At 32.6% G+C, this 23,658-nt stretch overlaps 1 protein-coding gene across 1 annotated transcript; it reads right to left on the bottom strand.

Moving 5' to 3' along the window:
* Window positions 1–21,483: 21,483 nt before the first annotated feature.
* LOC112696312 (LOB domain-containing protein 16) lies at window positions 21,484–22,822 on the bottom strand. Its single transcript, XM_025749033.3, has 2 exons — window positions 22,371–22,822; window positions 21,484–22,016 (listed from the first exon to the last, which is right to left on the bottom strand). The coding sequence occupies exons 1-2, from the start codon at window positions 22,677–22,679 to the stop codon at window positions 21,681–21,683; spliced, it is 645 nt and encodes a 214-aa protein (XP_025604818.1). The 5' UTR covers window positions 22,680–22,822; the 3' UTR covers window positions 21,484–21,680.
* Window positions 22,823–23,658: the final 836 nt, after the last annotated feature.

Raw genomic sequence — 23,658 nt, 5'->3', positions numbered from 1 at the left:
TCTGCTGTATGTTCTGAATCTTCAATTCTCTGTATTATTGACTAGAAAAGACAAACTTTTGAAAAAAATTTTGGATTTTTAATGATGAGGAATAATTAAAATGCAACTAAAATCAAATAAACAATGCATGCAAGACACCAAACTTAGAAATTTGTATACAACTAACACTAACAAATTGAGAATGCATATGAGAAACAACAAAACACACAAAACAAGAGAATTTAAAGATCAGAGCAAGTAAATCATCAAGAATAACTTGAAGATCAATGAAGACACATGAATGAATTCGAAAAATGTAAGAAGAACAGAAACATGCAATTGACACCAAACTTAAAATGAGACACTAGACTCAAACAAGAAACATAAAATATTTTTTATTTTTATGACTTTGTAATTTTTTTGGATTTTTCGAAAATTATATGGAAAAGAAAATAAAGAGATTCAAAATTTTTAATAAGAATTCCAGGAATCATGCAATGTTAGTCTAAAGCTTTAGTCTAAAAAGATTAGACATGGCTAGCCAAGCTTCAGCAGGACATTACATTCAAGAGCTAAATTGATGAAAATCAATCAGCTTTGGTGATGATAAGAACATCACCTTGAAACTCTAGAATTCATTCTTAAAAATTCTGAAGAAAAATACCTAAGCTAAGTAACAAGATGAACCGTCAGTTGTCCAAACTCAAACAATCCCCGGCAACGGCGCCAAAAACTTGGTGCACGAAATTGTAATCATCAATGGCGCCATCAACATGGTACGCTCAATTGCAATCTCAATTCTTTATCACAACTTCGCACAACTAACCAGCAAGTGCACTGGGTCGTCCAAGTAATAAACCTTACGCGAGTAAGGGTCGATCCCATGGAGATTGTTGGTATGAAGCAAGCTATGATCATCTTGTAAATCTCAGTCAGGCGGATTCAAATGGTTATGGAGGATTGATAATTAAAAGATGAATAAAACATAAAATAAAGATAGAGATACTTATGTAATTCATTGGTGAGAATTTCAGATAAGCGTATGGAGGTGCTTTGTCCCTTCCGTCTCTCTGCTTTCCTACTGTCTTCATCCAATCCTTCTTACTCCTTTCCATGGCAAGCTGTATGTTGGGCATCACCGTTGTCAATGGCTACAGTCCCGTCCTCTCAGTGAAAATGTTCAACGCGCTCTGTCACAGCACGGCTATTCATCTGTCGGTTCTTGATCATGTCGGAATAGAATCCAGTGATTCTTTTGCGTCTGTCACTAACGCCCCACAATCGCGAGTTTGAAGCTCGTCACAGTCATTCAATCCCTGAATCCTACTCAGAATACCACAGACAAGGTTTAGACCTTCCGGATTCTCAAGAATGCCGCCATCAATTCTAGCTTATACCATGAAGATTCTGATTAAGGAATCCAAGAGATATCCACTCAAGCCTTGTTTGCATGTAGAACGGAAGTAGTTGTCTGGCATGCGTTCATAAGTGAGAATGATGATGAGCGTCACATAATCATCACATTCATCATGTTCTTGGCTGCAAATGAATATCTTAGAACAAGAATAAGCTGGATTGAATAGAAGAACAATAGTAATTGCATTAATACTCGAGGTACAGCAGAGCTCCACACCTTAATCTATGGTGTGTAGAAACTCCACCGTTGAAAATACATAAGAACAAGGTCTAGGCATGGCTGTGAGGCCAGCCCCCATGATCTAAGAACTAGACGTTCAAAGATGATCCTAAGATCTAAATTGATCCAAAGATTCCTAATACAATAGCAAAAAGGTCCTATTTATAGAGAACTAGTAGCTTAAGGTTTACAGAAATGAGTAAATGACATAAAAATCCACTTCTGGGCCCACTTGGTGTGTGTTTGGGCTGAGCATTGAAGCTTCTATGTGTAGAGACTTTTTTTGGAGTTAAACGCCAGCTTTTGTGCCAGTTTGGGCGTTTAACTCCCATTTTTGTGCCAGTTCCGGCGTTTAACGCCGGGCAGTCTTGAGCTGATTTGGAACACCGGTTTGGGCCATCAAATCTTGGGAAAAGTATGGACTATTATATATTGCTGGAAAGCCTAGGATGTCTACTTTCCAACGCATTTGAGAGCGCGCCAATTGGATTTCTGTATCTCCAGAAAATCCATTTCGAGTGCAGAGAGGTCAGAATCCAACAGCATCTGCAGTCCTTTTCAGAATCAGATTTTTGCTCAGGTCCCTCAATTTCAGCCAGAAAATATCTGAAATCACAGAAAAACACACAAATTCATAGTAAAGTCCAGAAAAGTGAATTTTAAATAAAAACTAATAAAAATATAATAAAAACTAACTAAAACATACTAAAAACAATGCCAAAAAGCGTATAAATTATCCGCTCATCAAACACCAATGCATCCTAATACTAAACTTGAAAAAGATGATAATGAAAAAGATGTGGATGAAACAAGGTATAGAGGAATGATAGGTTCACTCATGTACCTTACCTCCTCTAGACAGGATATTGTTCAAAGTGTGGGTGTATGTTTAAGATTTCAATCTCACCCAAAAGAATTCCATCTTTCAGCCGTTAAGCGCATCATTAGATACATTAAGGGAACTAGTGATTATGACTTATGGTATCTAAAATCTGATGATTTTTGTGCAGTAGGGTTTTGTGATGCAGATTATGCGGGAGATAGAGTGGATAGAAGGAGTACATCCGGCATGTGTTGCTTCCTTGGAAGCTCACTCAATATGTGGTCAAGCAAAAGGCAACCCACAGTGGCTCTATCCACAGCTGAAGCTGAATATATTTCTGCATCTGCATGTTGTTCACAACTAATTTGGTTAAAAATGCAGTTGAAAGATTACAAATTAAAGATCAATAGTATACCCTTATTTTGTGATAATATGAGTGCCATAAACATTTCTAAAAATCATGTTCTACACTCAAGAACCAAACACATAGAAATTAAATATCATTTTATTAGAGAACATGTGCAAAAGGGTACTATTGATATTCAATTTGTTAAATCTGAAAACCAACTTGCTGACATTTTTACAAAACCCCTCTGTGAAGACATATTCTGCACTTTGAGAAAAAGTTTGGGAATGATAAATTTGAATTCTATTGATAACTTGTAAAATTTCTGATTCTGTACAGTTTTATCTCGTAGGAAAGCAGGAGATAAAATCAGGATGTGTTGAAAGGGCTATGATCAAGGGGGAGACTGCACTGGCTTTAAATATTTTGGGCCCTACTACATTTATTTGACCTCATCTTGACCAGTTTTGAATTCCTCCTTGTGTTAATCACAATTCTCTTTGGTTGTCTTATCAAATCTTGTTGGAAGAGGATATTGTCAAATCAAATCTTTTCCCTCCTCTAATCCCTTGATTCTAGGAAACCACTTTTCAGTTTTTATTTCAAATAAAAGGAAACTCCCTTGGATAATAACCGCCTATTAATGAGTATTAACTTCCCCCAATTCTCTCTCCACTCAACATTTAATGCGTCCCTAACCTCCCTTCTCTCACTCAATTCAGTTTTCTCTTCAACTTTCCTCCACTTCACTTCTCTATTTTCCTTATCATAAAAAAGAAGGTTGGACCAAGGAAAAGTGAACGAATCCTTCTTTCCCAAAAACCTTCCACTCCTCAAACCCACACTCATATACATATCCATTCCACTTCCTCATCATCTCCCTCACCATCATCCAAGAAAACGGACACCATGAGGAGAAAAGTGATAGCAAAGAAGACATCTTCAAGGAAAAAGAAAGAGAAGGAACATGTGGTTGAAGAGGAAGAAGAATCTCACACCTCACCTCCGCCATCACCACCTAAGAAGACCACTCCTGGACGGAGCTCTCACAAAGCCAAGAGTTTTTTGTTACACAACACGCGGGAGCCTGAAAACTTGGAGTCTCTGGACTTCAAGAAAAAATACAACAAGCCTCACTCTCATTATGATCCAGCCAAATTCAACTCATGTGCTTCCTATGAGTTTCACAAGGAAGTGTTGGAAAAACGCCATCTCTGCGCCACCTACTTAGTGAACCTAGAGTCACTCACAGCAAAAGAAATCAACATCTCCTCTCTGTTTGAAAATTTGAAATGGACCCCTTTGCTCCATATTCAGAAACATGTATACCCTGGTTTGGTACGTGAATTTTATGCTAACATGAGACTAATCGATGGTACCATTCACTCTTATGTAAAAAGGGTATACATGACTATGAGTGATGAGACCATCAGCGCTGCTCTAGGCTACACAGATGAGGGGCCGCGAGCTTACATGACTGAAAAATGGGACAATCAGGTTGGGGTCACACTCAAGCAAGCTCTTCAACAAATCTGTGAGAACCTCTCTGGTTTGGACAGCACTACTCCTACTCACAAGGCCCTTGGACCAACAAACTCTCTGCTGCACCGTATTATCACCCATATTCTCACTCCCCAAAGTGGTTCACATAACAGAGTAATAGTTTCTGACTCTCTTATACTTTTTGCTCTTGTTACTTCATCTCTTATCTCATTTGGATATCTTATGATAAAACACATGTGAAAATCTGTCAAAAGTAATAAAAAGGCAAATTTACCTTATGTCATGTTTTCCACTAGTATTTTTGAACATTTTAAAGTATATTTAACAAATGAGGCAGTAGAAAATAAGGTATCAATGATCAAAGGAGGAGGAGTCATGAAGGGGAACAAATGGAAGAAGCCAGTACCCTCGGACAGTGAGTTTGAGAGTCGGCTACCTGAGCCTTCCAAGACAGCAAATTCAATCAGGGAAGTTTTAACAGAATTCTCCAACATGTCCAAACTAATGGTTCGGTCCTACAAAGAGGCCCGCAAGTAAGCTTTTAAAAATGAAAGGGCTTGGGTGAAGTGCAAAGATAGGGTGGATTTGATGTTACAGAGTTATGAGGAGGATATGGATGCTGCTAGTGATGATGATGATGCTGATGGCTCTGAGTACAATTTATCTGATGATTAATCTCTGTGTTTCTCTTTTGTTGATATTTGGCTAGTTTCGGCTCAATCTGATACTGTAGTAGTTTGCTTAACTATTTTAGATCTGTGATACTGTGAGATACACACTTGGTATTTTGGTTATATTTTGGATATTTTGCTTCCAATGCCATTTTTTGCAGGTGCTCCTTTGATGACAAAAGGGGAAAAAATGAATGGAAAATTGAAATTAAGAAAATAGGGGTTGAAATCCTTTGTGGATTTATGATCACCCTTGTTTCAATTACTTGTTGTGGTGATGCATTTGTTTTGTCTTTGTAAATTTGCCTGCTATGTTCTGGATTAGAAATATGCATTTGATTTACCTTGGTAAATATGTTTGATGTGTTTTAAATTAAGAATATTTTATTTTTGACAATTCCTTTAAAATGTGATATGTAAATAAATTCTGATAGTTGCCATGCTTTGAGATGCCATGTTTTGAGATGATCATGCTTGATTAAAAATACTTTCCGTGCTCTGATTATTTTTGCTCTGATATGTTGATTGAAAAATATTTTCAAACAGACTGAATAGCAACTTCATGAAGCATCAAAAATAATTTTTCATTGATATGTACTCAGTTGTTTTGTTGTTTGAGCAGAAAGTCAAATTATTGATAACAAATGAGTTTTGTTTGTCATTCAAATTCTGCTCATAAATCAAGTCATTCAACATCCTACATATAATATGTTGAATAACATTGTTGCCTTAGGTTTGATAAAAATTGTTACAGGTATAAAGCTTTCCTTGGTAAAGTAGCCATGTGACAATTAGAAAGGGGGAGAAATACTAATCTTCAAAGGGAGTACTCAATACTCTAATATTTGATTTCTTTTCATTTCAATTTTTAATAATGTTTGTCATCAAGAGGGAGATTGATGAGTTTGGAAAACTCTAATTTAAATTTGATGATGAACAAATATTATTAGAACAATTGATTACAAAATTATTAATTTGATTTTAAATCATACTTACTTAATTAATAATTTTGTGTGTGCAGATTTTTGTGTTGGACCAAAAAGAAAAGAAAAGTTGCAAGCCCAATGTGTTTGTAAACATTCAGCTTTGATTAAAATAATTGAGTAACTTGGCTGAAACAATAATTTGATATTGGGCCAGATTCTCTTAACATTACTATTAGCCCAATTCAAATTTTACTGGCAAACCCACTAGCTTGATCCGAATTGAAGAAAAAAGAGAAAACAAATGTATTGTTTCATGCTTCTAACGGAATCCATTTCAATCATGTGGTGGAATTCAAATTTCATTAAAGTGAAATTAATACATGCATGGAACTATGAGAGAGAAATTGATTTAATTGTTTTAATAACACTACACGCTACTCAACAAAGGGAAGTGGGAAACTTGAATTCACTTTTATTCTCTCTCTTTGTTCATTGATTATTGTTCAAATCCATTGAATATTTTCTCTCTTCTCTCTCTAATAGGCCAGGCCCAGACTTACTAATTAGCCTTATAGGCCTGTCAGGCCTGCCTCAGCCTGTTAAAATATAATTAAATATATAAATTATTATTTATTATTAATAAAATTATGAGATATTTTAAATTTATTATATTTTATTATAAATATTTTTGTATATTTTAAATATGTTAAAAGTTTAAAATTTTTTATAAATATTAAATATATGACATATTACATATAACTATTTTTTTTAAAAAATAATTTTTTTAAGTAATATTTTTATTTTTGTAAAAAAAAATTATCAGGCCTTTTAACAGGCTTCAGGCCAGGCCAGGCTGAATAACAGGCTGCAGGCCTAGTACTTTATAAAGAGCCTATAACAGGCTGCAGGTCAAGCTCAGGCCAATCGACTGTATGACAGGTCAGGCCTGTTAAGAGCAAAGCCTGGCCTGGCCTGAGCTGTTTCCACTCCTAAAGATCTTCAACCAAGAAAGGAAGAATTTGGTGAAGAGATCTCAGCTTCTCCATACCAAAAATGGATGATGAATATTTCGGTCAGTAGAGGAAGATTTCTTGGAGGTATGGCTCGTCTCTACTTTTGGGTTCACTCATCACAGAAGGTAGCTAGGGTGGCTACGTGAAGGAGGAAGCAAAAGTGGAGCAGGAGGAGCTGTCATCATCAAGCATGCATCAAGGGTCAGGAATCCTTCTTGGAGTGCAAAAGGCTCGGATTGATAAAGATTGGTGACCAAGGAAGATCTAGAGGTAATTGTATGTTGGTTTTAACATTCGGTTACTTCTCCTCTCTCTCTGGCCGAATCGGTTTGCATGAAGAAGAAGAAGATTAGCTTGGTTCTTTTGGTTTCAACCATGGAGGCTTCTCCCTCTATAAATAGGGTGAACAGCCAGGGCTTGAAACAAGGAGAAAGGGTGAGAGTGCAAGACACAGAGTTCTCAGAGCTACCTGAGCTAATAGAAGTTCTTCTCCTTCAATGTATTCTTTTTTGTATTTTTCTGTTTAATTTTGTCATGTCTTGAGTCTCATGAAAAAAGGCAAATAGTGAGGTTTGTATGAAAAAGTTATAGAGCAAAAAAAGGTAGAGAGTGCAAAATTAAAAGAAAAAGCCATAGATGTCCTTAGAGTTCCTTTGTACATCTGTGTTGTGTTTCATGATTCTGTAGGAATCCCCTTGTAAGTTGGGTTAGCACTTTACAGTTGAAGCTTGGCAGTGACAAAGTCAAGTTTAGTTTTGGGCTTAGATTCTGGACTTGTCCCGGATAGGAAAGGTAGTTCCTAGGGAGAATTGGTGTCTATAATCAGGAAGATTATAGTGAAATTCCATTATTGTTGTGATGGAGACTGGATGTAGGCTGCACTACACTTAGTAGCTGAATCAGGATATATCTATGTGTAATTTTCTCTCTCTTCTATTCCATTTTTGTTTCTACTGCATAGAAGATAAAACTGAAAAATATCTCATGCCGGGTCACGAGATAAAAAGAAAAAGTCTTGTGGTTGGATACGAGACAAAAATAAAAAAGTCTCCAAAAGTTGTTTCAAAAACCAGCAAGTGTTATTAAGTGAAAAAAGGGCTAAGATTTAACTCCCTTCTCTTAACCACTGAAACCATCAAACTTAAACTTGAACTTAAACCAGTAAAAAAAATAAAGCATTAGAATTTTTTTATTTATCGGCGATGAAAATTTGGAGGAGGAAAGAGGGTCGGTTTGTTAATTCTTTTAAAATTATTCAATGATTTATTTTAAATAATAAGTTATTAATTAAAATTTGACCATGATTAAATATTAATTTTGGTTAAATTTAAATAACTCATATTATTAATATAGTTAGTAATCTTATTAAAATATCGATCAATAACAAATTGATACATCACAAAAAATAAGTTACATATTATTTTAGAGAAGATTAGACAATTCACCTACTATATAACTCATACAAACAAAATACACTTATTAACAACTCAGAATATACTTCGTTCCACCATAACATATATAATGCCATAATGCATTGAGTAATATCTCAAATCAAATCGCTCCCTAGACAATTTTCAGTGATATACTTTAATTCTCAATCAATTTTAACCATCAAATTAAATTTTTATCTTTTATTTTATTAAATATATTAATTTTGACGTCAAATTTTAATAAAAAATAGATAAATAATTAATCTCTATCATTATTTGATAAAGACATAATAGTCTTTAAGAATTTTTTAAATTTTTATATCAATTCTTTAATATAAACGAACAATTTGATGTGATAATTAATTTGTCTAAAAAGATAAAGTTTTAGTAATTAAAATTTGTTGAAAACTAAAATGATATATCTGCAATTTTTGCTAGCTAGAAATTAAATTATAGTAAAAGTTGCATTATAAGAAATACATAGTGGAAATTTTTTTCGTCTAAAAGCTAAAAGATAATAAGATAATAGCATCTCAGTTTTCCCAATAAAATTGTTAGAGTGTATAGCTGTATATAATTTTTTTTTTTTTTTTTTTTTGCTTGATATATAATTTCTGATAGAAAAAGCGGCTCCTTTCTCTTTTTTTTGGTGAATCATGATAAAGTGGCTCCTTTGCCAACTGACAGGTACAACAGAACAAAAATCTTGTTAGGCCTAATAATTATGGGTGGGCCAAAATAAAAAATGTTTACACACAGAGCTTATTAGGCCCAATAATTAGTGGCTCCTTAGAGCTTATTAGAGCTTCTTAGGCTATTTAATCGAAAGAAAAAATAAACCCTTAAATGAACTCATGTAGTATATGTGAGTCTGTTGTGTGGATATATAATATATGAATAATGTTTAAAATTAAAAGATGTCTAATTCATGTGACCAAAAAAAAATCTCTATACACTAATAATTCATAAATTATTACATTTAATCCAGCCTAAAAAAATTATTACAATTAATAAAAATTGCGCAAGACACATAAAATTCACTTACAAGATGAGGGTTTTCTAGAAATTTTTATTAGAAAACAATCGTTTTATCCTTTTTAGGCATTGAGTAATCAAGATATTTTATTTTCATGCATTCTCTAAACCAATATTCTTTAAGATATTTATTAATTAAATAAAAAATTATAAAAATATAAATTACTGCAAATTATTGTTATAATAAGTGTCTATTTTAATTTAACACTTATGTTTAAATTTATTAGGGTGCCCGATGATCATTTTTCAACTGCTAACTTCACAACAAAATTTAAAAATTTTATTGAAAGTGTTATAAAATAACTAAATAAATAAATAAAGAAGAGGTAACAAAAATTAAGAAATATAAAGAGAGAAAGAAATATTATAACGTAAAAGAGAGAGAGAGTATTTTATTGTTTATTGTTGTGGAAAAAACCTCAGTCTATGTTCCTATTTATACATATGCAAGGCTTTACTTTTACAAATTATATTAAATACAATCAACCTTGAGAATGGGCATCCACATAAGATGTGATAAAACATTCTTATCACAACACTCCCCTTTAGATGATCATATAGGATTATTGTCTCATTAAAACGTTACTAAAGAAAATCCAATGGGAAAAAAATTTTAGTGAAGGAAAAAGAGTACAATATCCTTTAGTGATGGAGATTGCCTCATTAAAAACTTTGTCAAGAAAAATTCAATAGGAAAAAACCTGATCAAGGAAAAAAGAGTACAGTCTCCCCTCTTGCCGACATCATTTAATGTCTCGAAATCGGCGCATCCCAATCTCATGTACTAATTTTTTAAATGAGGATTTTGGAAGTGACTTTGTAAATAAATCTGCCAGATTGTCACTTGAGAGGATCTGTTGGACATTAATTGTCCCTTGATTTTGAAGATCATGAGTGAAGAAGAATTTGGGAGAAATATGCTTTGTTCTATCACCCTTGATGTATCCGCCTTTAAGTTGAGCAATACATGTTGTATTATCTTCAAATAAGACAGTTGGAACTATCTCCTGATCAATCAGTCCACATGATGACAGAATATATTGGATCACACTCCTCAGCCAAAAACACTCGCGACTAGCTTTATGTATCGCTAGTATTTCAGCATGATTATAGGATGTTGCTGCAATAGTCTGTTTCGTGGACCTTCATGATATAGCTGTACCACCATATGTGAATAGGTATCCTGTTTGAGATCTCCCTTTGGATCAGACAAATATCCAGCATCTGCATAGCTAACTAATGGTGACTTAGATCCATAGGGATAAAACAATCCCATATCAACCGTTCCATGAAGATATTGAAAGATTTGCTTGATTCCACTCCAATGTCTTCTGGTTAGAGAGGAACTATACCTTGCTAGTAAATTCATCGCGAATGATATGTCATGTCGCGTATTATTAGCAAGATATATTAGCGCTCCAATGGCACTAAGATATGGTACTTCAGGACAAATGATATCTTCATTCTCTTCTTTAGGACGGAATTGATCATTCTCCACATTTAAAGATCTTACGATCATTGGAGTACTCAAGGAATGTGACTTATCCATATAAAATCTTTTCAAGATCTTTTTTGTGTATGTCGCTTGATGAATAAAGATCCCATTTTTTGTATGCTCGATCTGCAGGCCGAGACAAAATTTAGTCTTTCTAAGATCTCTTAAACTCTTCTTTTAGAATTTTTATAATTGTTGGAATCTCTTCAGGAGTTCCAATGATATTTAAATCATCAACGTACACAGTAATTATAATGAATCCAGATGCAGTTTTTTTTTATGAAAACACACGGGCAGATATCATCATTCTTGAATCCGTTTTTGGCCAGATACTTAGTAAGACGATTATACCACATTCGTCCAAATTGCTTTAGACTGTATAAAGATCTTTGTAATTTGACTGAGTATAACCCTTGTGAATATTCATTGGATGGTTTAGATATCTTTAGTCCTTCAGGGACTTTCATATAGATATCTCGATCTAATGAGCCGTATACGTAGGCTGTTACCACATCCGTCAAATGGATATGCAGTTTATGATATGCAGATAAACTGACCAAATAACGCAATGTTATCGCATCCACAACAGGGGAATACGTTTCTTCATAATCTATATCGAGCCTTTGTGAAAAACCTTGTGCCACAAGTCAGGCTTTATAGCGCACAACTTCATTTTTCTCATTTCGTTTTCTCACAAATACCCATCGGTATCCAACATGTTTTACATCTTCTGGTGTACGGACTACAGGTCCAAAGACTTTACGTTTTGCATGTGAGTCTAATTCAACTTTTATGGCTTCTTTCCATTTTTGCCAATCATTTCTTTGTCGACATTCTTCGACTGATGTTGACTCAAGATCCTTACTTTCATGCATGATATTTAATGCCACATTATATGCAAATATTTCATTGATAATTGTCTTATTTCGGTTCCATTTCTTTTCTGTAAAGACATAATTTATCGAGATCTCGTCATTTTCACAAATTTTAGGTACCTAAACGTCTTCTGGCGTTAACACTATATCAGAATTTTGGACAACTGCAGGTGTCTCTACTATGTATTTTCCAACAGGAATAGTATTTACCTCTTTTCTCTTTTGAGGATTTTTGTCTTTGGAACCGACAGGCCTGCCACGCTTCTGGCGTGAATTTGCTTCAGTGACTACTTGTCCTACTGGGACATCAATTCGAATTAGGGCATTTTTCGCTTGTATATAAGATTTGATTTTCCTCTTTGTATCGGAAAATGCATCAGGCAATTCATTTGCTATTTTTTGCAAATGTATAATCTTTTGAACTTCTAGTTCACATTGCCCTGATCGAGGATCTAAATGTATCAACGATGATGCATTCCAATTAAGTTTCTTTTTAGGAAGCTTATTCTCTCCTCCCTAATGTTGGAAATTTTGATTCATCAAAATGACATTTCGCAAACCGGGCTTTAAATACATCTCCAGTTTGTATCTCAAGATACCTCACTATAGAGGGAGAATCATATCCAACATATATCTCCAATTTTTTTGGGGTCCCATTTTGGTGCGATTAGGTGGTGCAATGAGAACATATATCGCACACCCAAATATTCTTAAATGGGAAACATTTGACTGCTAGCCAAAAGCTAATTGCATAGGAGAGAACTGATGGTAACTCGTTGCCCTCAAACGAATAAGTGATGCGGCATGTAAAATAGCATGCCCCCAAACCGAGGTTGGGAGATTTGTTCTCATAAGCAAGGGTCTAGCAATTAATCGGAGGCGCTTAATAAGTGATTCTGCTAACCCATTTTGTGTGTGAACATAAGCTACTAGATGTTCAACACTTATTCCATTAGCCATACAATAAGCATCAAAAGTTTGGAAAGTAAATTCACCAGCATTATCAAGACGAACTGCTTTGATTGGATTTTCTGAAAATTGTGCTTTTAATCGAATAATTTGAGCCAGTAATCTCGCAAATGCTAGGTTGCAAGAAGATAATAAGCACACATGTGACCATCTCGAAGATGCGTCTATCAGGACCATAAAATATCTAAAAGATCCACATGGTGGATGAATAGGTCCACATGTATCACCTTGAATCCTTTCTAGGAATTTAGGGGACTCAAATCCAATCTTTACTAGTGATGGCCTTAAAATTAACTTTCCGTGAGAACATGCAGCACAACAAAATTCACTAAATTTAAGAATCTTCTGGTTCTTTAGTGAATATCCATGAGAGTTTTCAATAATTCTCCTCGTGATGGTTGTTCCCGGATGACCCAATCTATCATGTCAAGTTATGAATTCATTTGGCTAGTAAACTTCTGGTTTACAATGGCATGTGATTCAATTGCACTAATCTTAGGTATAATACAACCCAGATGAAAGTGAGGGTAACTTTTCTAATATAACTTTTTTATTTAAATCATGAGTTGTGATACATAAATACTCATGATTTTCCTCATTCATTGTTTCAATATAATATCTATTTTGGCGAATATCTTTGAAACTCAACAAGTTCCTCAGAGACTTGGTAGATAATAGTGCATTATTTATTACAAATTTTGTTCCTCCAGGAAACAAAATATAGCTCTTCCGGAGCCTTCTATCACATTTCCCGAGCCAATAATAGTATTAACATACTCTTCTTTTGGCACAAGATGGGTAAATATATAGTACTTTAAAGAATAGTGTGCGAACTTGCACTATTTGCCTTCAGAATATGTTCTTGCGATTTTTCTTCAAAAACAAATGATAATAATAATAAAATGAGTAAAAGTACATCCACAGTAAAATTATTCACATGAATACTTAACAAACACATACATATATCAAACTATTCCATCATTGATTAAATAGCCAATATTTTCTTCAGAATCCTTAAAGAAATTAGATACATCATAATGAGTAGTGAAATTTTCATCATTTGAAACAAAATTTGTTTCCTTTCCTTTGTCATTCTTTTTCAAGGATGCTTGATAAAGATCAACTAGGTGCCTTGGGGTACGACAGGTACATGACCAATGACCTTTTCCACCGCAACGGAAGCATTTATCCTCAATTGATATAATTTGCCCATTGTTTTTTTCTTTGTCCCACTTTTGGTGAGATTCTTTCTTGTGAACATAATTTCTTTTCCTTCCATAATTTTTCTTGTGATCAAAATCTTGCCATTTACCTCTTTTAGGGTTATAATTGCCGCATTTGCTTCAGGAAATGGGGCGGCACAAGCTGAGCGCGCTTCATGATTTTTTTAAGAGTGACTCATTGTTGCGCTCAGCAACAAGAAGGCAAGAAATTAACTCAAAAAAAAAATTTTTAAATCCTTTTCCTCGATTGCTACTGCAGGAGCACATTCGAGGCATGGAAGGTCGAGAAAGTTTTCTCTAACATATCGGGCTTGAGAAAGTATCACCGTCTTTTGATGATTGTACCTTTCTTCAAGTCTTTCCACAGATCTACAGGATCTTTTAATGTGGGATATTCATTTTTCAATTATACGTCAAGATGACGACGAAGGAAAATCATAGCCTTGGCTTTATCCTTTTAGGATGCATTATTTTTAGCCTTAATGGTATCTCCAAGATCCATTGAATCAAGATGAATGTTAACATCTAGTATCCATGATAAATAATTATTTTCAGATATATCAAGAGCATTATATTTAAGATGAAAGAGTTTCGACATAATAAAAATTTGTTACCTGAAGTCTTCCTAAAACTTCGTTAGAGTTTCGTGCTGATAACGTGTTATAAAATAACTAAATAAATAATAAAGAAGAGGTAACAAAAATTAAGAAATATAAAGAGAGAGAGAGAAGTATTGCAACATAAAGGAGAGAGAGAGTATTTTATTGCTTGTTGTTGTGTAAAAAGCTTCGGCCTATGTCTCTATTTATACATGTATAAAATTTTACTTTTTTAAATTATATTAAATACAATCATTCTTGAGAATGGACATCCACATAAAATATAATAAAGTATTCTTATCACAACAGAAAATGTATTTTTAAATTATAAGTTAAGATTATTAGTAATATAATTTTTTAAAATTTGTATTTTAATAAATACATAATAAATATGTTGAAAACTTAAAATTTGTATGTTTCCATAGAACATATTGCACGTGAATGCGAGCTGTTGGTTAGCAATAATTAATAGTGTTTAAGGAGACATTTGTTTTAAATAATAGTTAATGATGTCCTACATAAAATCTCGCAATAATTTCAGTTTCACAAATATACAAGATCATACACATACCTAGGATAGTACAGCTCAACAATCTCATTCTTTGTCACCCATCTAAAAGTTAAAACAAATTTTCTTTCACAGTTAAAATATCTGGACTTCTTTCATAGTTAAAATATCTGGGACTTGACTATAGGGTGGGAGGCGAGTTTTTACTCTATCTCGTTTTTCTACAATAATTCACATAAAATTTGTCTTATTTTTATTTGTGAATAATAAAAAATTAAATTTAGAGCAGTATCTATTTTGCTGTTACCTATTTATATAATTACTAAAATTTAATAAATAAAATAAAATTTTAAAATTTATATAATTATATTTATATATATAATATAAATTAAAATAAAAATTTTAATATGATACAATATTATTAATTATTTTATATATATACCAGGTATTATCTAAACTCAATCTTGTTCTGTCCAAAAATCTGTTCTAATAAAAATCGGTCAAATTCGGATGGTGTTGCTATTCACTGACCAAACTCAAATCCTCCCCCTCCCCTTTCGCTTTTTCAATTCCATGCATCTTTAAAAAACAAGAAATCCAGAGAAGCTCCTCCAAGTCAGCTAATCAACATCGAAAATGAATCAAAGACTTGAAGCTGCACGTGTTTGCCACTTTCAACTCTGATCTTAACTTGAAGGCCTTTGCTTAAATATAAATTAAAGAGACGATGATGGTGTAATTAATGTATGTATGAATTGAATGAGCACATACAGTCATACTCCCCAGTGCACACCCAGCGCAGCCCCATACTACTAACAACAACAGACCGCCTTCCACAAACCCCGGCGGCACCGCTCCTTCATGTCCACCTTTCTCTGTCGCTTTCTGCTGCCCACCATCAAACTCATCTTCAACCAATAATCTTACTCTAAAATCCAACTCATCTCCGCCACAAATTTTATAACAAGAGATCAAAAATTAAAGAAATATAATTCAAGAATAATTTTAAGTATTTTTTAAATAGTTTAAGAACTAAAACAAGATAGAACATACATTTTTTAAGTTACACTATTCATAATTAAGATATATTGATGTGTCACCCTAATATTAATAATAATTTAATACTCTACAAATAAATAGTAATACTAGAAAGAAAATAATTTTATTTAACTTAGTATTTATAATTTTATACGTGTAATATTTATAATTATATATTTATTATATTATATTATTTATTCCAATAATAATTAATGAAAGCAAACAAGAGAAATTATAGTTTTCTATAATTTTCAACATATAATTCCCAAATATTTTGCAAATAAACATGGATAATTTTATAATAAAGAGGAGTATATATCTACTTTTAAAAACTTAATAAAAATAAAATAATACATTCTCATAGATAAATATCTAACTAGCTATTAAAGAAAATCTGGATCTCTTCACCCTTTTTTCACTTCACCTAAAATGCACCAATAAACATGTAACAATTTGTTGAACCTTAGCTTGGAGAGGGCGACAATAGCCTGCAATTCATGTATTTATTTCTGCTGCTAGTGATTTTGTCCAATTAAAGATCGGACCAATGGATGCATGGGGAAGTATACATTTAGAAGGATATAATAGTGGTCTGTTCACAAAAAAAAAAAAGAGGATATAACAGGGGGACATGTTTGATTTGTACTTCTATTATATACATACCATACACAGATGAAAGTGAATGTTTATTTTGGGTTTGGAGATATATTATATTATTCTGTTAAGAGAGTAAACTACTATTTCTATCCACGAAAATTGAAGACCGTGACATATTTATTTATAAAAAAAAATTATTATTTGTACCTATGAAATATAGGTTTCGCACAATAAAATTATCTAAACACTAAAAAATTATCTAAAATCTTTAAATTATCCTTATTTTTACCACCACTTTTCTAATCTTAAATCCCACCACCACTCTCTTCACCCAGCCACATTTCTAACCCTAACCCTCTTCACCTAGCCACCACCTCCTTTTTCTTTCTAATCTCAAATCCCACCACCACCCTCCTCATTTAGCCACCTTTCTAATCCTAACTTTCTCCACCCAGCCACCCCCCTCTTTTCTTCCAAAACTCACACACGGAGACATTATGCACACTCCCACCCGAAAAAGAAAAAGAGAAGAGGAGGGAGAGGGAGACCGCACTGGCAACGTGGAGACTCGCCGTCGCTATCGCATTATCGTCGCCATTGTTGAGGGAGCTCGAAGAGGAGATACGAGCCAGAATCAAGAAAGGGGGAGTTGTCGCCATTAAGGGTGTTCAAATCCAAACTGATCCAAATTAAACTGCTCATCCAATCCAATTCAAATCGAAAACCGATTAAAATCGCACTATTTCGGATTTGATTGGATTCTATTTTTTGCAAACCGCTGGATCGGATCGAATTTCGGATCTATTTTTCATAACCGATTCAATCCAATCCAAACCGCACAATATGCTATAATATTATTATTTTATTATTATATTTACAATTATACTTATAACATATTCAATTTATTATACATTTTTCTATTATTCATGTATTATTATTATTTAATAAATATTTTATGTTCAAAATATTTTTTATTTTTTATTTTAACTAACTTATAATTTTATTTCTATTATTATGTTATCGTTGGCTTTTTAAGATATTGTTAAGACTTGTTATGTCATTGTTGGTTATTTAAAATTTGATGATGAGATTGGTTATATATATTTAATTTTTTTATTTAAAAAACCGCAAATTCAAACCAATTCAAACCGCTTGTAATCGGATCGGATCGGATCGGATTTCCAAAAAAAGTTCATCCAATCCAAACCGCACCGCACATAAATTAAGCATTCGGATCGGATGACTTTTTCCCTTAAAACCGAACCAAACCGCACCACCGCGAACACCCTTAGTCGCCGTCGTCACGCCTTGCTGCTGTCGGCTCTGTCGCGTCAGTCACCGCCATTGATTGAATCCGTCGCTGTCGTTGTCGCTGGTCTGGAAGGAAGAGAGCGCGCAAGAGATCGGAGAAGGAGGAGAGGAAGACGGCGCCAGTGGGTGGTGTCACTGCCACCATCGTCATCGATGTTGTTTAGTGAGAGAGAAAAAACTGTTTTTTCTCTTTACTTTTTCTGTTGTTGTTGTTACTTTATGTGAAGAAGATGATGATGGAGGTATACTGGTGGTGGTGGTGGTGATGATAGTAATGAAGGAAATGAAGTGGTGATACTTTTAAACTCAGAATTTGACTCAGGCGAGAGCGAGGCAGAAAAAGAGAGAAGGAGGGATGGATGATACCGACGATGATAAAGTTAATTTGAAAATTTTATGTGATTTTTTAGTGTTTGGATAATTTTATTATATAAAACTTATATTTTATGGGTACAAATATTAATTTTTTTTTTATGAATAGATATGTCTGTATGTTCAATTTTCGTGAGTAGAAATAGTAGTTTATTCTTCGATTAAAATCACTTCTACTTGGTCTCATCAATAAGTATGCTAGCCTCTCCAACTCTGGAATTGATGGAAGTTATTTATTTACTTACTCCTATCTTTTTATTTTTTTTAGGGACTTGAACATGAAAATTATTATTACTCTTTACCACTTATATACCACATAAAAATATTTTTAAGTGACATAACTGATGAATTCAATTTATAATAATTTATATATAACAATGCAATAACAAGTTGCAAAATATTTTTTAGTGTTATTTTATTTTTTTTTTTTTTTGGAGTATGCACACTACACACACTACCCGAAGGCCGAAGTACTGAGTCTTATTTTACCAAACTTCACCTGTAGGCTCCCCTGAGGGAAACCGCTTGGGTGACTTTCTTTCAACCACCACTAGCTCCCATTCAACACCTATAACAAATATATATACATACATACATATATATGTGTGTACAGATCCAAAAATCTTTTGAAGAGGGGATCAGCAATTAAATATTTATATAATTAAATATTAAATTATATAATTGATGATATTATTATTTTTATTTAAATAAAAAATATTAATAAGTGCTATATTAAAATAAAATGTTCTACTAAAAAATAATTATTTTATATTTGATATGATTTATAATAATTAAAATTTTTATTTTTATTTTTTATTATAAAGAATATAACATGAATAATATACACATTATTATTCTGATATTTTTAATATATGCATTTAAAATAAATTAGTGAATAAAATATATAAAATATTGGTACTAATATATAATTTATTTAATATGTTATTATTTTAATATCATAAAAAAATAAATAAATGTTGAAATAATTTAATTTTTATGTATATATTGTTTTTACTATTCAATTAGAATTTATTATAAAAATTAAAGTATTTTTTAATACGATAATAGATTTAAAAGTTAAGAAAAAAATTAAAAAGATAGAATGAACAATTAAAAAAAAAGAATTCATCAAAACAAATGATTAATGAAAAAAAATAAAGAATAAAAGGAACAATTAAAATAGATTTATTGATAAAAAATAGTTGGCCTAAAAATTATAATATACTATTAATATTCAAAATGCAATAATTGAGATTTGAACTTAGGTTATGAGATAACAAATATTTTCATTAATCATTAAATTAATAACTCAATTTTAAAATTAAATGCATCATCCTATAATATATAAAAATTTTAAAATTTTCTGAGAGTCGATAGTCTTTATTGGTATATATATATATGAGAGAAAGAGAGGAAGAGACATATTTTCTTCTCCTTTAATTTTTGTTCACACTCATTATAATATAATATTTTCTATATGTGCCTCCTAATATAGCTAGGTCTATAAGAATAACAAATTATTTTTGCCATATTTAAAAATTCTATGTATAATAATGTGGTGGACGATGGAAGCATGCTTAGGTAACTTGCTTTATCGATTAACTTATTAACAGTATAATTCACCAATAATATTTGAGTGACACGCAATGGAAAATTATAAAAATGATTTCATAATATACATATATATGTAGTCAACATAGACGATCAATTAATCGATCACAATAATATCACTTGGCTTATTCTGAAGGACCAATTCGATTGGATGTAGTACGCTTTAATGATCTGTTTCCTTGATTTCTTCTGTTTTAATTATATAATCACAAGTCTTTTATTCACCGTACGTGATGGTCGTGTCAACACCACCAATAATTGTGTCTTTTGAGTTATATTGAGTCAATTTAATTAATGCCTCTACCAAATTAAACCAAAACACAGTGCTCTTCTAATGAAGTAATAATACTATATTATAATATGTTCACTATAATAAATATTGCTCTATTTATTATATATAGAATTAGGCCCTCCTTTGATGTTACGTACAATAGCTAGCTAGAGTTAAAATAAAACTAAATAAAAAAGTAGGCCATGCACGCATTCGATCAATCTAGATAAGAAGATACTTTGCTTATTGTATGAATACAAAATCAAATATTTTGTCTATTCATATTTTATTTTATTTTTGGTCTATCTCATTTGAAGGTATTAAATGTTAGAAGCAGAATTTAATAAAAATAATGCACATCTTATTAGGGTCAGCTAGATTAATTAGCAGAGTGATGTAACTAATGTTGGGTAAATCTTGATGTTAAAATATTAACCTAGGCAAGTGGGGTCCATTAGATACTAACCCTTAAACCTTAGCTAGCTAGGCTTGTGCATGCCATAAACTATGATGAAATAATAGCATCGCCTTGACCTTGCTGAAACAAAATCTTGAAACCATGTCTCATCGATAAGCCCAAGGGATGATCCGAGAACATATTGAAAATGGGGCAACTTGATCACTTTTTGACTTTGAGTTGCTTGTTTCCCTTTTTTTTTTAATCATAAATAAAATAAGAAAAACATCCAAGGCTTATCATATCTAATTATTTTATATAAATAAATGTCGCCAAAATGAATGGGATTATTCATTCAGTAAAGTAAGATAAGGACATGAGAGACTAGTATATGTGTTTGTCCTTTAAGAGTAACAAATCCAGATGAACCATGCATGATCATGATGATGGATATATGGGGATTCCCATCAGAAGAAAAAAAACTCCTACTCATAATTCAAAGGTACATTATTGAAGTTTGACCGGCTAAGAATGCATTACAATTAAAGACAAACCCTATTAGGCTATTTCCTTTTTGGTCCAAGCTAAGAGTGTCTCTACGAATTACATGGATAACTCATATACATATATGTCTGTAGAGAGAGAGATGGATAACAAAGCATAAATATTAATTAGTAATCACTTAGCTAGCTTGACAAAATTTAATTTCTTTTGGATTGAATCACGATAGATAAAGCCTATTGTTGCTTATTAGTTTTAGGCTAATTATTTGTGCAATATCTATACAGGATTATCATCGCTATGGCCAATTTTCTTCCTGACACTCCTTATGTGTGTATATAACATAACATCAGGTTTATCATCCTTGAAGAAAAAAAATAAACATAGTTATTATCATTATATTTTGAACAGACATACCCATTCATTATAAGATAAGAGGTAGATTTTAGTACAAAATACGGCATAACTATGTTCAAATAACAATAGTGTTGGATGATAAGAAAACATAGTGTTATTAGAAAGGCTAATGCTAATAATAGAAGTAATAATAATTAGTTCCTCATCATCCTAAGTGCCAACTCTTGCAGCTCACCCAGGTCATTGTTGTTGTTGTTGTTATATGATCTTCTCTTAGAAGAAGCTTGTTGTTGTTGTTGTTGGAATGAGTTGAAATCCTCTGGTCTTGTGTCATGCATATCAATGATGCTGCTGCTGTGATGATCAATTGATTCAAGTGAACTCTGAGGAGATATAGGAGGGTTCATGTAATTGGTGTGACCAAATGGATTGTTCATGGCTCCACCAACATTCCCTGGCCATTGATTCTCTATTTGATTCTGTGCCAGCTGAGCCTTCACTTGCATCAATTGTGCCTGCAAGCATGCTACCTATACATATGTACCAACAAAGAAAATCATAAATTTTAATTATTATTTTATCACATACATCACCTTCACTACAACTGTAAATATTTAATTAAAAATATTTTTAGCTTTGACTGGCTCTTGAAGCATCATAGAAGCCAAAACACAACATGTATGTATAGCTTTAGCAAGAGAAAAAGACAGGAGTGGAGTAATTGAATGACCTCACTCATTTTCCAAATTTCCAATATATTTAAAATATATATATATATTCTAGATTTCTAAATAGAACTTGATGAACATGCATCAGCCAGCATGACTACTAAGTCTTAAGAAGAAAAAAAGGGAATATATTATAAGTAAAAGTAATTAACTTACCTGTTGTTGTAATGCGAAAATGTGAGAGACGCAACCATAAACGGGGTCTCTGATACGAGCTTGAGCCTCATAAGCAATGGTGACAACAGCCTCACAGCGATCATGAGCGGGAATATGAAGCAAGAGCTTGGAAACGTTGCTTGCACCAAAGACCTTATGTATGGCTGCAAATCTTGCAGGCCCTTGTTCTGAGCAGAAGTATGGTGCAAATATGCAATCTGCAGCACACTTCCTCCTCAGAAACTTGCACGCCCCACACGGTGAACCTGATCCACCACTACTTGTTCCATTTCCACTTGAACAAGCCATACTTATATATATTTTGCAATTAAGGAAATTAATCTGTGAGGACTATGGTATATATATATATTTGGTTGGAGAGGGATTGGGAAAGAGATGGTTACGTTATTTTTGTTAGGGGAAATTGATGAATTGTGTGTGGGACAATGGAATAAGGGGAAGTATAAGGGAGGGTCTTATATTTATATTATATGAGAAAATGTGAATGGGGGACAAAGGAGGGTTCATAATGCAGGGTTCGAGGGGAACATTGCTTAATGGTTGATGCAATATTTTCTATGGGGAGGGTAAGGTTAATGTAACTTGGATTGCTTCATTAATTATTTCGTCATTTCGTGTACCTTCTCTCTTTTAAGTTTCACGTTCATGTATCAACCAATTCAGTATTTAGTATGTAGTATTAGTATGTAGTATTTGTATCACCACAAATGTTTAGTGACAACAAAAATAGTAGCAAAAAATTTTCTTATAATACATATATTTATTATTTTTCTACATGTTTTTTATTTTTGCACTCTGTCAAATAATAATAATTGAATAAAAAATACATTATTTATATTGCTTTACCAACATGTTATTATCTACTATGAGCAATTTTATTAAAAATATAAATTGTACAATAAAAATTATTAAAATATATTTTTTTCCACAATTGTTTAAGCAGCTAGAATGGCAACGGCCCCGTCCCGTCCCGCCCTGACGTATAACAACCCGCATAAAACTGGTCCCGCTTCTAGTCGCGATTAGTAAAATATTAAACCTTAAACTGTCCATGCGGGTACTTGCCCCGTCTCTACCCGCCCCTATAATTATTAAAATCCAATAAATAAAATTAAATTTCAAAATTTATATAACCATTATCACACACATAACATAAATTAAAGTAAAAATTTAAATATGATACAATGTTATTAATTATTTACTAATTATTTTACATATATTATACATATTATATATTAAAATTATATATATTATATATATAGCAGGG

Source organism: Arachis hypogaea, chromosome 6 (assembly GCF_003086295.3).
Source record: "Arachis hypogaea cultivar Tifrunner chromosome 6, arahy.Tifrunner.gnm2.J5K5, whole genome shotgun sequence".
In the NCBI taxonomy this organism is placed as follows: Eukaryota; Viridiplantae; Streptophyta; class Magnoliopsida; order Fabales; family Fabaceae; genus Arachis; species Arachis hypogaea.
The sequence above is the reverse complement of the archived record's forward strand: the minus strand, read 5'-3'. Positions and strand labels throughout refer to the sequence as shown.